This window comes from Physeter macrocephalus, chromosome 20 (assembly GCF_002837175.3).
Source record: "Physeter macrocephalus isolate SW-GA chromosome 20, ASM283717v5, whole genome shotgun sequence".
Classification (NCBI taxonomy): domain Eukaryota; kingdom Metazoa; phylum Chordata; class Mammalia; order Artiodactyla; family Physeteridae; genus Physeter; species Physeter macrocephalus.
In genome coordinates, this window is record NC_041233.1 from 110,304,556 (window position 1) to 110,318,943 (window position 14,388).

Here is a 14,388-nt window from a genome sequence, read left to right on the forward strand (position 1 = left end):
GCACAGGCTCCGGACGCGCAGGCTCAGTGGCCACGGCTCACGGGCCCAGCCGCTCCGCGGCACGTGGGATCTTCCCGGACCGGGGCACGAACCCGTGTCCCCTGCATCGGCAGGCGGACTCTCAACCACTGCGCCACCAGGGAAGCCCTACTTGCTAATACTTAATTTGAAACTTTACATAGTATTTTATTTGAATTTTACAAGTTCATAAATGATATTGGTCTAAAATTTTCTTTTGTGTGTGAGGGCTCTCTGAATCAGCTTTAGGTATGTTATGCTTGCTTGATAAAAAAAATTGAAATCTATTCTCTGAAATAATTTTGTATTGGAGCTATTGGAACCGTAGAAGTTTGGTGGAACTCTCTATTTTGAAACCGCCTGGGCTTGGTCCTATTATTGTGGGGTAGTTCCCTGATGAATTTCTGTATTCTATGTAAGTCAGCCCCTTTACGCTTTGTCACAACTGGCGTTGAATTGAGTAAAAGTTTTTCCTAGGAAATTATCCATTTCATCTACATTTTCAATTTTGTTTGCATAGAGGTCTCAGTAAGTTTCTTTTCTTTTTTTTTTAATACATTTATTTTATTTATTTATTTTTGGCTGTGTTGAGTCTTCGTTGCTGCGCGTGGGCTTTCTCCAGCTATGGCCAACGGGGGCTACTCTTCGTTGCAGTGCGCGGGCTTCTCATTGCGGTGGCTTCTCTCATTGTGGAGCACGGGCTCTAGAGCACAGGCTGAGTAGGTGTGGCACACGGGCTTAGTTGCTCTGCAGCATGTGGGATCTTCCCGGACCAGGGCACGAACCCGTGTCCCCTGCATCGGCAGGTGGATTCTCAATCACTGCGCCACCAGGGAAGCCCTAAAAGAGAATTTTGAGATAACTGATTCTGTGCATGTAACTATGTAGTGATAGATAATTTTTTTTTTGTCTTTCTTAGTTCTCGTGTGGTAAGGTGTTCTAATAAATGAAATCATGCTTAGAACGCACAATTTGGTAAATGAAACTCAGTTTTTAATACCATCAGTTGACAATTACTTTCAGTATCTTGGGTGTCATTTACAATCCTGCAAATAATGAACTCGTAGCTTTTAACATTCAGGCCGAACAGTCACCTACCTGACTGGGCCTCTTAAGCAGAAGATGAAAATAAAAATCATTTACTGTTTTGTCAGTGGAAATGTTATAGGCCAGTTAACAAAACTCCGAAACTTATGGACACGAATGTGAGCCCAGTTAGTTTCTAGTTCAGCGTACAAATCATACAGGCTCTTGGGCTATGAGGAGAAAGCTTTAGTATACTTGGTCTATAAAAGAATTGTTTACCCTTAAAAAGTTCAAGTGGGAACCACTGTCCTCGGCCACTTCCTGAGATCAGGGCAGGCAGAGCCTTTGTTGTCAGGCCTCAGGTGAGGACACCGGGCCCATCACCCTCCTTAGGTCCTGGACGTGAGCACCAGGGGTCAGGCAGGGCCCTTTTCCCTCAGGATCTGTGACTTTCTTCCCTGTCCCCACTCCGTCCCCCGGTCCTCTGTGGGGTTCGCCCTGCGCTGCTGTCCCGCGTCGGATCCCTTCCGAGCAGACACTGAGACGAGGGCGGGTAGCACACTCGGGTGCTGGAGGGAGGCGGGTGGAGCAGGAGGGGGAGGAGGCCAGCTCTCAGTCCACCGCGGGCAGCCGGAGGGATCCTGGTCCCGGGAAGCACGGACAGCCCTGAGGGCCGGCTCGGCAGTAGGGGGTGGGCTGCTTCAGGGCGTCAGTGCCAGCATTTCCCTGCTTGCCCTGGGTGCAGCCACTCCGCAGACAGAGGGACAAGCTAGCCAGGGGACACAGTCAGGGCGCCGACTGTATTTGTTGGCTGCAGGTTTTATGTGAACATGTTCCTTTAAAAACACGTATTGTTGTCATTTTGTACAAATGGCATTGGGTACGGATGTTGGTTATTTTCCCACTCGGTACTTTTTTGTGTGCAGACAGACCTTCTGTCGTTTCCAGGTGCAGGCTGGGACCCGTGTCGCTCCGATCCAGGCCTTCAGCACTGCCCACCCAGATGGGCTCCGGCTCCGCAGGGTCACCAGCCGTGCTGCAGGGGACCACCCGTGTGCCTCACCTGCTGTGGCTGGAGCTTTGGGGTTATCGCAGGAGTGGAAGCGCTGCGTCCAGGCCCCCGCGGATCTTCTCCCGGCTGACACCAGGGGGCTCAGGTCTGCGTGGCTTCGCCCGCTGCCCTGCCGGGGCCGAGCAAGCGCTGGGGTCCCGGCACCACCCCTCCCGACCGTGTGGCTCCTCGCGCCTGCCAGCTGTGTCGCCCGGTGCAGGCTCATCGCGAGGGCGCCCTGTTCCCGATGCTGTTTGCGGTGTGAGGCGTCCCTCCTTCTTCCCGGTGATTCTGCTCCTCTTGAAGCCCGGTTGCCCGTCGAGCTCGTCGCAGTCGGTGTCTCCCCAGCCGTCACCTCCAGGCTCTCTGCGCCTCTGCAGGTCGCGCAGGTGAGGGTCTCGTGAGAGTGCGTTCTCCAGCCCAACAGCCGTGGTTCTGTTTAGTCTGATGCATCTAATGTAACTACTTATCTGGACGCACGCAGGCCTGATCTGTTCTTCTTGTTCATCGTGCCTCTTATGAGTCAGTCCGTTGTTCTCATACTCCATTTTAATTTCTCCTTTTTAACTGCACGCTCAGCTTTCAGAGGTTGCTCTGGGAATCGCGTTCTTCCTCCCTCACCCGTCACAGTCCAGGTTATTCCATATCGTGTGACGTGAGAGCATTGATTGTCCTTCAGTGTCTATAATGTGTATTGATTTAAGTTTCCTCTTTGCTCTTGTTGCAATTTTACCTTTTTTTTTTTTTTTTTTTTGCGGTACGCGGGCCTCTCACTGTTGTGGCCTCTCCCGCTGCGGAGCACAGGCTCCGGACGCGCAGGCGCAGCGGCCATGGCTCACGGGCCCAGCCGCTCCGCGGCACGTGGGATCTACCCGGACCGGGGCACGAACCCGCGTCCCCCGCATCGGCAGGCGGACTCTCAACCACTGCACCACCAGGGAAGCCCCAACCATTTATATTCTATACTTCATAATTATTAATGCGTAATTTTTAAAAATACACTTTATTTTGGCAAACCTCTTAATGTCTAGTTGTTTTGGTTGGTTCTATATTTTATTTGTATCTCCTTCTCAAGATTTGTTTATATCATTCATCTTTCCAAGCAGTAGGCTTTTTTGGTTATTCTTTTCTTTTTTTCCAATAATCTATGTATTTGTCCACATATTTATGTCTTTCCTTCTTGTTACTTTGAGTTTACTTTTCCTCTTTGTAAATTTTTATATTGAATATTTTTTTCCCTTTAAGTATTGCTTTAGCTTTGTCCCACAAATTCTGACATTTTTGTTTTCATTTTCATTCAGTTCTAAATATTTCTTAACCCCCTTCTGATTTACTTTTAAACCCAAGTGTTATTTAGTAATGTTATTTTCTTTCCAAAACATGTGGTATTTTTTTTTAAAAAGTCTATCATTTTGGTATTTGTTTTGAAATTTATTGTCCTGTGCTAGAAAGAACATGACCACTTTGTTACTTTGGAATTTATTGTGTTTCCTTTATTGCCAAGTACACTTTTCGTGATACATGATCATATTTCATAGACCTTCCACGTAGACTTCTTAAGAATTACAGCCTTGGGTATTAATTTCCAAGCAGACGTAACGGTGCAAGCTTGGGAAGTGCCTGTCTCAAGTCTCTGTCTCTGCCCCACCACTGTGCGCTGTCATGTTTCCTTACGTGATGTGTGTACGTTGGTGGGACTTGCCTGGCACGTCTCTTTTTAACCTTGTACTTTCAACCTTTTCTCCCTTTGCTTTCAGGAAACGCAGTGGACTCCCGTGCACCTTCCTTCACCACAGCCCGGTGTCACGCTGGCCTCGCCGTGTGCGTGTCAGGCGAGCGGCCCCAAGTTTGCTTCGGTAACTGTTCTGGTGACCCAGATGGAACATTCGTGCTGAGTGGTTTCCAGCCTGTGGCACATCAGCCTCTGGCTGGTGGCAGCTCTGGGATCCTGTCCAGCAGCTGCCCGGGCGCTTCTGTCTCAGTGTGCTGTGTGCGTGTCAGGCGAGCGGCCCCAAGTTTGCTTCGGTAACTGTTCTGGTGACCCAGATGGAACATTCGTGCTGAGTGGTTTCCAGCCTGTGGCACATCAGCCTCTGGCTGGTGGCAGCTCTGGGATCCTGTCCAGCAGCTGCCCGGGCGCTTCTGTCTCAGGGACAGCCTCCAGGGCCTGCCGCTGGCTGGGCATCACTGGGCCACGGCGCTTTCGACTGATTCCCTGATGAAGGCAGCAAAGCTGTGGTCCTGGTCTGAGACATCTGGTAAGTGGTGGAACCTGTGTGTCAACACCAGGTGTTCTTCCCTACTGGGTGCCTTGGTTGGGATTTTCCTTTTGGGGAGAGGGGAGGCATAGGACTTAGTCGTCTGGTTTTGAGCACAGCACCACTTTAACTGGGTTTTCCCTTCTGGGTCGAGGAGTCTCTCGGTCATCTGGCACCGCCTATGGTCACCCTCTGTTAGACCACGGCTCACCCGCACCCCGGCTGGAACAGCGGGTAGGAAACTTTCCATTCTTGTGCTAGGGAACTGTGACCCTGAGAAGCCCTGGACACTAGTCTGGTTCTGGTGACACTGGCTGTGTGAAAGAACGTGAAATCAGAGCTCTATTCCATCTTGGAGTCCCCTAGGGCGTATTTTACAAAACTGGGACATTTTCAGCTAGGCTCCCACGTAAAGGAAGAAAATGTTATTTTATTGTAACACTGCTTAGCCCCAGTATTTCTTGGGCTCCAGGGAGAAATGGCCCCAGTAGCTCTCTAAATCACACCACATTTCATCTAAAACTGGGGAAGGTAAATGGTATGAAATTCCTTAGCCTTTATGCTACTGAATCAAAGTGAGCCTTTTGGAATGGGTTTGGCTCTTATCTTGGGTATGTATGTGTTTGGGTCTTGGTACATGAGTCCAAACCCTGTTTTCTCTTCCTGGTTTTGAACCTTGTTAGGGGGTCCTGGTTTGGGGGGGAGACCCCACTGGTAGGAGAGAAATTGAAAGGATTGTTCTCAGAGACCGTCCTGGTATTGACCCTCATTAGAGGGCCCTGGTGACCTGAACATGGTGTAGACACTCGTAGAAACTGATAGCTTAATTTGCTCTTCAGCCTGATTCAGAGCCACCTACAAGTTTGTCCGGAAGTGAGCTGTGTGAACGTGAGTGAATGATATGTACTCTTGTCTGTTATTTAAACTGAATAGGCTATCTGGGTACTGAAGGAAATCTCACCTTGAAAATGGCCAAAATGGGGCTCTCTTGATGTTCTAAAAGACTGGTTTTTGCATATGCAGTGAGAGGAAGCTGGCTTTCTAAGAGGAACTTGCTTTACTCTCCCTGTGCCTTTGAGATACAAATGTTCTGACAATCTCCCAATTCCTGAGACTGAAGAGAAAAAAGGGAAGGAGAGTTTTAACTCAAGCAGGAAAACTGAGATCTGTGTCTATATGGGTGTCTGTGTATGTTAGAGATATGTCTTTACCTCCAGATGCTATCAAAATTAATTTGTAAATGAGCTCTATGTAATTGGCTTAAAGGAAATTAAATGCTTATCTAAATTCTCAGAAATATAAAAGTAACCCAAATGAATTTCAGGTTCACATGATCTGGGAAATATTCAGTATTAAATTAATATCTGGTGTTAAAGTTTAAGCTTGTTGATGCCTGAAGACAGAGATCCCTTCAGAGGCATGAACTGTAATTTTTATTGTATTTAGAAAAGTCAATAAGATCTTATTAATCCTGTTACAGAATCGTCACAAAGAAAGTAACTTGATACAATGGAACTTTTAAGTAAGTTAAATGTAAATAAGATAAGAGTTCCAGGAGTTGAACTTTGGGAATAACGATGTTTTAGAAAATCTACTTAAAAATAGTCTCTCCAGATTTTGGCAACTTGAAACTTTAGAGTTTTGCTAAATTAATTGCTAAATGAGTCTAAGTTTAGCCACTTTTGTCTTATGAGAGAAAACCTAAACATGTTTGGGTTTTTTAGACACGTCTTATACCACATTGAGGAAAGAAATTATGCTATGAGAAGATGTATGTTTCTGGAGGTTGTGGAATATATTCGTAAGTTTTCCAATCAGGAAACGGTGGTATGATCAAAATTGCTTCTTTGTTTTTGCCAGAGATTACAGTTTTTTAGGGTTAAAAGTTGTAATATATGTATGTAAAGCTACCAAAATAAGGGAAACATTTCAGTATATAAGAAAAGTAGGATGTTTGTTTTCATTAAAAGAAGTTATGAGGACTGAAAATGCATTTTGTTAAGGGCAAAAGTAATTTGGTCCTAAAGCTGGTTATTTCTAAATGAGAAAGAAAATAAGGGACCAGCTAATATGGAAAAAAAGAAGTTGTGACAGGTTTAAAAAAAAAAGGAACCCGGAACCCCAAAGCATCTGAGATTGAACTAAGATTGCTTGGTATGTTTAATTACATGGGAAGCATTCTCAAGTGAGTGTTAAGCCTCCTTAGCTTATACTGTATGGGTAAATGTTAGTAACATACTCTAGAAATTGTATGGAATTCTGAAAAATCTGGTGGTCCTGATAAAATGTCATAATTCTAGTTTTGTTAATTGAGGTCTATTTACTAAGACTCACCTCCCAGGTAGCTCATTATGTTAATTTTTTTAAAATCTTTATTTTATATTGGGGTAGTTGATTAACAAGGTTGTTAGTCTCAGGTGTACAGCAGAGTAATTCACTTATACATATACATGTATCCATTCTTGTTTAAATTCTTTCCCATTTAGGTTGTTACATAATATTGAGCAGAGTTCCCTGTGCTATGCAGTAGGTCCTTGTTGGTTATCTATTTTATATATAGTGTGTACATGTTAATCCCAAACTCCTTAACTATCCCAATTATGTTACATAATTGTCAAGTTTAATTGAATTATTAAAGGACACAAGTTTGTTTCTGAAGCTTATCACAGCAATCTCTCTTTGGATAAAGATCATATGTACTGGAAAAGGCATCATTGAAAGAACTGGCTCCAGCCTAGATGGAAGGACTCTTACAAGGTACTTTTTTTTTTTTTTAATTAAGCATCAATGATATTTTTTATTGAAGTAGAGTTTAAAGTGTTGTTTCAGGTGTACGGCATAGTGATTGTTATATATACATATATATATCTGTTCTTTTTCAGATTCTTCTCCCTTATTGGCTCTTACAAGATACTGAGTATAGTTCCCTGGGCTACATGGTAGTGTGTGTATGTTAATCCCAGACTCCTAATTTACTTATCAGGTACTCTTAAGTTGCTCAAAGTGACACTGAAGGGAATTGATACAAATTCATATGTGAGAACTTCACTAGAGAATCTTCCTTCTATCCTGAACACCGAGGGCAGCACACCCTGCAACCCTCTCCTGCACACACTGCCTTTAAGAACCCTCCCCTAAAAGATGGGGTGGTGGCACAGGGGCTTCAGGTCTTTTGAGCACGAGCTGCCCGTCCCCGTTGTCTGGCCCCAGGTTGGATGCCTTACAAACGCTGCACTTTCCTTCCCCACAACCCGGTGTTACACCCCAGTTTGGTTCACTAACAGTGGGCCGGGAGAGCTCGCCGGGTAGCCATGTCTTTTCTCACCTGTCAGACAGGTGGGACAGAGCCCGTGTAGTCATCTGCCGGTTTGTAGCAATGCTCTCCTCTCTTCCGGCCCATTATACAGGTGAACCTTGAATTGCACAGGTCCACTTAAAGGTGGCTTTTATTCAGTAAATATATTGGACATTTTTTTGGAGATTTGCAACAATTTGAAAAAACTCAGACAAACCACACAGCCGGAACAAGAGTCAGGTATGTCATGAATGCGTGAAATACATGTAGGCACTAGTCTGTCCGTACACAGGCATAAGGTGAGTGGTATTTGATATAAAATTAAGAATGTTAGTGCTCTTACTGTTTTAGATCTTGGCCTCTCTCGTAGTCGGACAGATGGTGGCTCAGCCTATCACAGATAAATGTCTTTTTACCTAACAATGTTTCCAATACTGTGTTATGAATATGACTGACGTTATAGGCCATAAAAAACCATACAACGGCTCACTGTGAAGCACTCGTGTCAACCGCACCAGGCTACCGCCGACTGAAGGAAGACGCACAACCTTCAGTTTCCGGGGGGGGGGGGGGGGGGGGGGGGCGCCACACTGAGGCCCGTAGCCTGTCCGACAGCCCTGAGAGGTTACGCAAGAGCCAGGGTACTAGGAGGTTTTTGCTTGAAGTAGGAAACGCTGAACAAAGATTCCTGCTAACCACAAAGAGAGTCTTCTCAGGCTAATGATTTCAGTGCTTTTCTCTGCATGAGAAGATGGAGGAGCCTGAGCTCAGTGAAAGTGCCCTTCAGGTGCGCATCTCGACTAAGGCCGGTACCCAGAGCACAGAAGGCTGCCCGCTATCCTCCATTCACGGCCAGTCTGTCCCCCGGTGCTGCCAATTCTCACTTCGTAGGTCAGATGAGGACTTGATAGGCCAATGTATTACTTTGGGATTAGGCCCTGGTGATACCCTACAATTCTCTGGATCACCTGTCTTAACTAATCTCTTATGATCCGGGAAGTGTTTTTCCTTGTTTCTTCTCCTATCTAGAGTTGCACTAGTCCAGTTATTCAATACAGAGTCATATATATGACTGACTGCCTCAAGATTTTAGCCATCATTAATTTTGTCAAAGGCCTGGTTACACATTGGGTAACACCAACAGACAACGATCTTATGTATGAAAACACAGCATTCACTTTGAATCATAGCACAGGTGCCTCCTTGAGATGCTATAAGGCTATCCAGGGCCATGTGATTTTGTAATACTGCTTTTCTCATCATAGAGGCCTCAATGATTAATCATTTAGGGGCTTTTGGGTGAATTCTGTTAAGGCTTTGATATGGGGAGGTATATCTTCCAATCCTACTAAAAGCATAAAAGTAGATGCTACATGATCATACCAGGGGAATACAGATCCCTTGGTAAATTTGCTGGAGTCATCTCTAAATTAACACACAAGTGGCCTCGAGCCCTGTCCTAAAGTACATCTTCCCATCCATCCTGGAAGAGGCCAGGGATGTAGACTGGGGCCACAAAACTGCTGAGTTCCGTTAGGTGCACCATTAGGTGCAACCCCGTATACTCCAGGCCGCCTGAGCCAGTCTGTTCCATCTCGATCACTATCTTTAAGGGAAGTGATGATACACTGACGTTTTTCATTAAGGCACCAGCCTAATTTTCTGGTGTTATTTGGCTGAATATCTTCAGTGTGATTTCATTGTTCCCAACATAGGGGGCGCCTTAAGGGACCACAGCCTGGTAGTAGCCGTATAAACCTATCCCATAACTGAGGGGGGGGCCCTCCTAATAGTTAGGAAGTTATCATTTTTGACTGAAATTTAGCTTGTTGCTCTGATTGAGCTTGAGTAACTTTAAGGGAAAACTCATTTATGGCCAAACTCAGAGCAAGAATGCTTGACTGGCCAAGTGAGGGGTTCCCACAGTAGCATCAGTTGCAGCTCAGACAGAACTTTAACTTCTTTTTTCTAGAATTTTCTATGGGCCATCCAATCAGAGCCTTGGAGAGGAAACCCACTAACCAGTAGTAGTGTAGGTAACTGACCCCAAACCCAGCAACTGGAATGACTTCTAAAGTCTGCACAGGATCGTACCCATGATAGAAGAACATTTGATTCATGTGCAAAAAGTCCAAGAAATCAAGAAAATGTTATAAATAATCACACGGTCAGGTCCAGCATCTTGGGATAGCTGTCTCCTTCTGATGTCGTCGTCTTCTCGGCCTGGCGTTGGCGTTTCTTTCCTAGCAGAGCATCGCTTTAAGGTGAGGTTGAGGTCAGCGGTCCTCTCTATAGACCAGAGCGGTGCCTCTTTAGGTGGGAAATAGGAATCCAAGGGTCAATTACCTTCGACTGTGCTGGGCATGAGCTCCTTAAAAGAACCTGACGGGGACCTTCCCTCTAGGTTGAGAGAGTCCTTTAAATGCTGCCTTTTTCAGTATACAGAGCCTCCTGGTTGTAGGTCATAGGGCATCTGATTATCATTTAAAGAAAGAGTACTGTCATAAGGTCCAGAAACAAGCATATCATGTCCTGTTAATTCAATTAAAGCCTTGCGATAACGTAACATATCCCTTTTCATTAACATAGGTTCATATCGTCCCTCATCCAGTCTCACTGGTCTCCCCCTGATAATCTCAAAAGGAAACAAATGTTTTCCAAAACGGGTGGATCTGAGGTTGAGGAGAACCAATGGAAGGGCCTTAGGCCAGGTAAGGAATAAGCATTCATCATCTTAGCCGGCTGGGTTTTAATTGTTCCATCTGTTCTTTCTACTAACCCAGAGGACTGGTGGTGACAAGCACGATGGAAATGCTGCATGCCAAGCCACATCTTATCTGTCCAGTAAAAGTGAGCTCCTCTGTCACTATGTGGTTCTGAGGGGACTTCCCAAGAGGGCATCACTCTTTGTAAAATACAATTTCCTACAGATTGGGCTGTGGCCCTTCAGCATGGGATGCCTCAACCCAGTGTGAAAACATACAAATCATAACAAGAACATACCGATAACCTCGAGAGGGGGGCACTGTATAAAACCAGTCTGCCAAGTCGCAACGGGACCCGCAGGTCATGGCAAATTCCCTTGAGAACGGCTTCCCTGGGTTATATTCTGGACAAGTGGTAGATCTTGAATAAACTCCTGAGCTGTCGCAAAAGCCTTTCAACAGTTTTTTACCCCATAATACCATCTTATCTGGGTTCCAATGTGTTAACTCGTGAATATATTGCAAAATAGGATACTGAGCTTCAGACGGAAGGACGGGCTTCCCGTCTGGGTGTATCCACAGCTCTCTGTGTCAGTGAGTTCAGTCCTCGTCCCTTGTGTGTCCAGGTGTCCGTTTTCTGGTGCTGTTCCTTGAAACTTTACCATGCCAGTCAGGTCGCTGGGAGGCTGAAAGGGAAAGGCAGTGGTCAGTTGGTTGTTTTTGTTTTCCAGATCTCAGCCTTGGCAACGGGATCAGCTCAAGAGTTCCCTTTTGCCTCAGCAGCGTCAGCCTTTGAACGGTGCCTTAACGGCAAGCGCGCCTGGCAGCAGAAGGGCACCCGGCCAGTCTGCTACGTGTCCGCCATTTTTGATAGGCCGGCCTCAGGGCGCCAGAGACCCCGTCGCCGAAGCACTCCCAAATCACGGTCCACCCCAAAAGCACGGCGGCCGTCTGCGTGAGCGCGAGCAGGCTTTCCTCGTGCCAGCTGGCAGGCTCTTGGTGCCCTTAGTTCAGCCTATCGCACAGAAGAGACACGAGACAAGGGAGCATTTTCTAGGACAGACACCGGAGGAACGATGGCATAGCCAGCCTGGCACCTCTCGTGAGGTCCTCGCAGATACGCACCACCCACGAGTAACAAAAATCAGGATTACCCACTGCGCTCTCTTGAAGATCAGTCCCGGGACAGAAAAGATATTCGTTACTAACGTCTGACTCTTCTGGGAGCAAGGTGGCTGGATTCAGTTTGTCACACCTGTGGGGAGAGATCTGGTGAGAGCAAGACAGTCTCATGAGAAGTTCAGCGGCTTGAATAATGTGTGTGATGAGAGTTTAGTAAAGCTTCCGTGGCTTGGGGGACAAAGATGGTGAGAGTGTGACTCGTGGCGCAGCACAGCTGTTGCTGACACAGCCCCGGGACAAGTGGGGGGAGCCCTCGTCTACTGCAGCTCGCTGCTGGCCGTATATCCTGCTGGTGGGTAGTAACCGCCGCGTTGCTGGGTTAATACCCCGTGTGGCACCTTTGTTTTCATGTACACAGAGAAGAAGGGGTAAATCATGATTTGGATGCCCCAAGGCTGGGTCCTTTTTAGGGTCTCCCTGGCTTCAGAATGTGTTTGTTTCCCAAAGAGGTTCAGCTTGGTCTTGTTTAAGCAAGTTATATAATGGCTAGGCCACTAAAAAAAAAAACTTCGTAATCCAGTTCCTGCCGTAGCCTGCAGGGTCTAGAAATCCCCTTAAGTGCCCTTTTGTCCTAGGGGCAGGGAAAGCCAAAATGTCCTTCACCATCAATTAAAGGTCCCTTAAATATCATTTGTCCTAAATATTTAACATCAGCCTTACAAAATTGTCATTTTTCCTCGGACACTCTGTCCCTTTGAGCTAGTTTCTGAAGTACAGGCTGTCTTCCTATTTATCAAAGAATTTGAACACAATAGCAAGTCATCTGCACATTGTATCAAAACTGACTTAGGAGGAGAAGCTAGATCATCTAGGTACGTTTTTAGTATCTGGGGAAGGTGAGTACAGCCCTGCCGCGTTACAGTCCACGTATGCTGCCCTTCATCCCGAGTAAAGGCTAAGGGTACCGGCCCCCAGGACGCACAGGGATGCTAAACGGTGCACTGCGGAGGCCACAGAAGTCACTGTGCTTAGGAACACGGGACGGTAAGGTACGGGGTTGGCAGCACACAATGGCGAGGAGCAACGATAGCACTGCTAGAGCTCAAACCCTACACAGACCTCCAGCCCTTGCCGTTAGGTTTTCTAACTGGCAGAGTGAGTGTGTTACAAGGGCCGGTGCAAAGCGTGAAGCCTTTCTCGATGTACGCTGGTGTCAGGTGTTACTCCCTCCGTGGCTTCCCGCCTCCGTATGGGTACTGACGCGGTTCTTCTCGTCTCTGGTCGTTTTAAAGGGCGGTATGGAATGTATTTCCATATGTCAGTAACTCTTCAGGTACTAAGCCTAGCAAATCTTAGTCTGCATCACCTTGACCACGGGTCACAAACACTGTATGATGAAGGAAATCAGCTCTAAAAACATCTCCCCCTTAGGAGTAAGGAAATATGGGCTTCCTAAGTTTCTAATAAATCTCTTCCTGTCAGGTAAACAGGGGTGCTTTCTACCAGAAAAGATGAGTGCCTTCCTTTAAGTTCTCCTAAGTAAAATGCTAAAGATAATGGTTTACGAGCCTTAAGAGGTGCAGCAGAAATCCCTACCGTCTCCACTGAAGTGTTACTTCGTGGGAGGGAGCCTCTGATTTTGGTTTAAAACTGAAAAGGTGGTCCCTGTATCTATTAGGGCTTTAAATGTTTCTCTCTTGTCTCTACTTCTCCCAGGTGTTACAGAAGAAAGACTCCCACTGTTCCTCAGAGGAGCCCTATTCTTTAAACTCGGCATTCTGATCTGAAATCTAGTCTGTTCTTGAAATCTTTCTTCATTTTTCTACAGTTCCTTCTCCAATGACTTTTTTTTTAAACACAGTAAAAGCAAATGCCAGGTTCCTCTCTCAGTCGAGGATTGAACAGGGTTTGTTAACTGTAGCCTAACCTTGCTTACTTAATTGGCACAATTGAAGGTTCACGATTTCTTTATAAATTTTTGGCTGTGTTGGGTCTTCACTGCAGCGCATCAGTGCGTGGGCTCTCTCTAGTTGCAGCGCGCAGGCTTCTCATTGCAGTGGCTTCTCGTTGCGGAGCACGGGCTTCAGTAGTTGTGGCACACGGGCTCAGTCGTTGTGGCTTGCAGGCTCTAGAGCGCAGGCTCAGTAGTTGCTCCGCAGCACGTGGCATCTTCCCGGACCAGGGCTTGAACCTGTGTCCCCTGCGTTGGCAGGCTGATTCTTAACCACTGCACCACCAGGGAAGTCCCCGAAGGTTCACGATTTTTATAGATGTATCCTCTCCATCAATGGTTTTGAAAAGCTGGTCAGCCAGCCTGGTAAGGGCATTTGTATGTAACACCAACTTAAGTTGTATTTTTTAATTACAGTAGCCAATTCCTGATTTATACCTTCTAAAATGGACTTAAGCAAAGGATCATTTTGGTGGTTAGAGAACAATCAGGTGTTATGCCAGAATATTGTTTAAAAGTTCTCTCACCTCATAATCTAGGATTTTATCTTGTTTTTGTTTGCACTGCTGAATTTTTGTCTAGGCTATGGCTTTTGGGAAAAACTCTGGGATAAATAATTTTATGAGATAATTCCTTGCATTCAACTCGAAAATCGAAGTTTGTTGAGGGGTGTTTCCATTCTGCTTTCTCTATCCATTGCCTTGCTTTACTTTCAGAAAGGAATAGCTGTATTAATGGATACAGATCTGCAAACGCAGACTCATAGGTTTGGATGGTTAACTCGTATTCCTGTGCATATCCCAATGAATCCTGACTAGGATCGGGAAACCCCTTAGCTAAAAAGCCCTAAGTTGGGCTTCCCTGGTGGCGCCGTGGTTGAGAGTCTGCCTGCCGATGCAGGGGACACGGGTTTGTGCCCCGGTCCGGGAACATCCCACATGCTGCGGAGCAGCTAGGCCCGT

The 14,388-nt window shown here is 46.2% G+C and overlaps 2 protein-coding genes across 20 annotated transcripts in view; both read left to right on the forward strand.

Moving 5' to 3' along the window:
* The window catches only part of CLN8 (CLN8 transmembrane ER and ERGIC protein), a 25,809-nt gene extending 21,736 nt beyond the window's left edge, over window positions 1-4,073 (forward strand). For 2 of the 3 annotated variants that reach the window (XM_055081366.1, XM_055081367.1), the window contains exons 3-4: window positions 1,993-2,484; window positions 3,853-4,073. In XM_055081366.1, the coding sequence (XP_054937341.1) occupies window positions 1,993-2,484; window positions 3,853-3,990 (630 nt within the window). In that variant the 3' untranslated portion in view covers window positions 3,991-4,073. Of the gene's footprint in view, window positions 1-1,970; window positions 2,485-3,852 lie in introns of all 3 variants that reach the window. The other variant, XM_055081368.1, reaches the window with a different exon arrangement.
* Window positions 4,074-4,077: 4 nt separating this feature from the next.
* LOC129391673 (uncharacterized) lies at window positions 4,078-14,382 on the forward strand. Of its 17 annotated transcripts, none has more exons than XR_008616280.1 (8): window positions 4,078-4,353; window positions 4,508-4,587; window positions 5,193-5,241; window positions 6,078-6,154; window positions 7,043-7,110; window positions 7,236-7,888; window positions 10,238-11,625; window positions 13,192-13,312. XR_008616280.1 is itself a non-coding variant. In XM_055081370.1 (5 exons), exons 1-5 carry the CDS (start codon window positions 4,314-4,316, stop codon window positions 11,147-11,149), a joined length of 375 nt encoding a protein of 124 aa, XP_054937345.1. In that variant the 5' UTR covers window positions 4,078-4,313; the 3' UTR covers window positions 11,150-11,170. The 17 variants fall into 17 exon arrangements, 2 of the variants coding, with proteins under 2 accessions (XP_054937345.1, XP_054937344.1); XR_008616274.1 differs by having other exon boundaries at window positions 10,238-11,827; window positions 13,192-13,280; XR_008616273.1 differs by lacking the exon at window positions 13,192-13,312 and having other exon boundaries at window positions 10,238-10,498; window positions 11,085-11,166.
* Window positions 14,383-14,388: the final 6 nt, after the last annotated feature.

Excerpts from the sequence above, each read along its gene's own strand:
- LOC129391673 (XM_055081369.1), top strand. The coding sequence starts at position 4,314 with ATGAAGGCAGCAAAGCTGTGGTCCTGGTCTGAGACATCTG. Across the intron at positions 4,354-4,507 it reads GTCCTGGTCTGAGACATCTG|GAGTCTCTCGGTCATCTGGC; the intron begins GTAAGTGGTGGA and ends TTCTGGGTCGAG. Across the intron at positions 4,588-7,042 it reads CACCCCGGCTGGAACAGCGG|ATCATATGTACTGGAAAAGG; the intron begins GTAGGAAACTTT and ends CTTTGGATAAAG.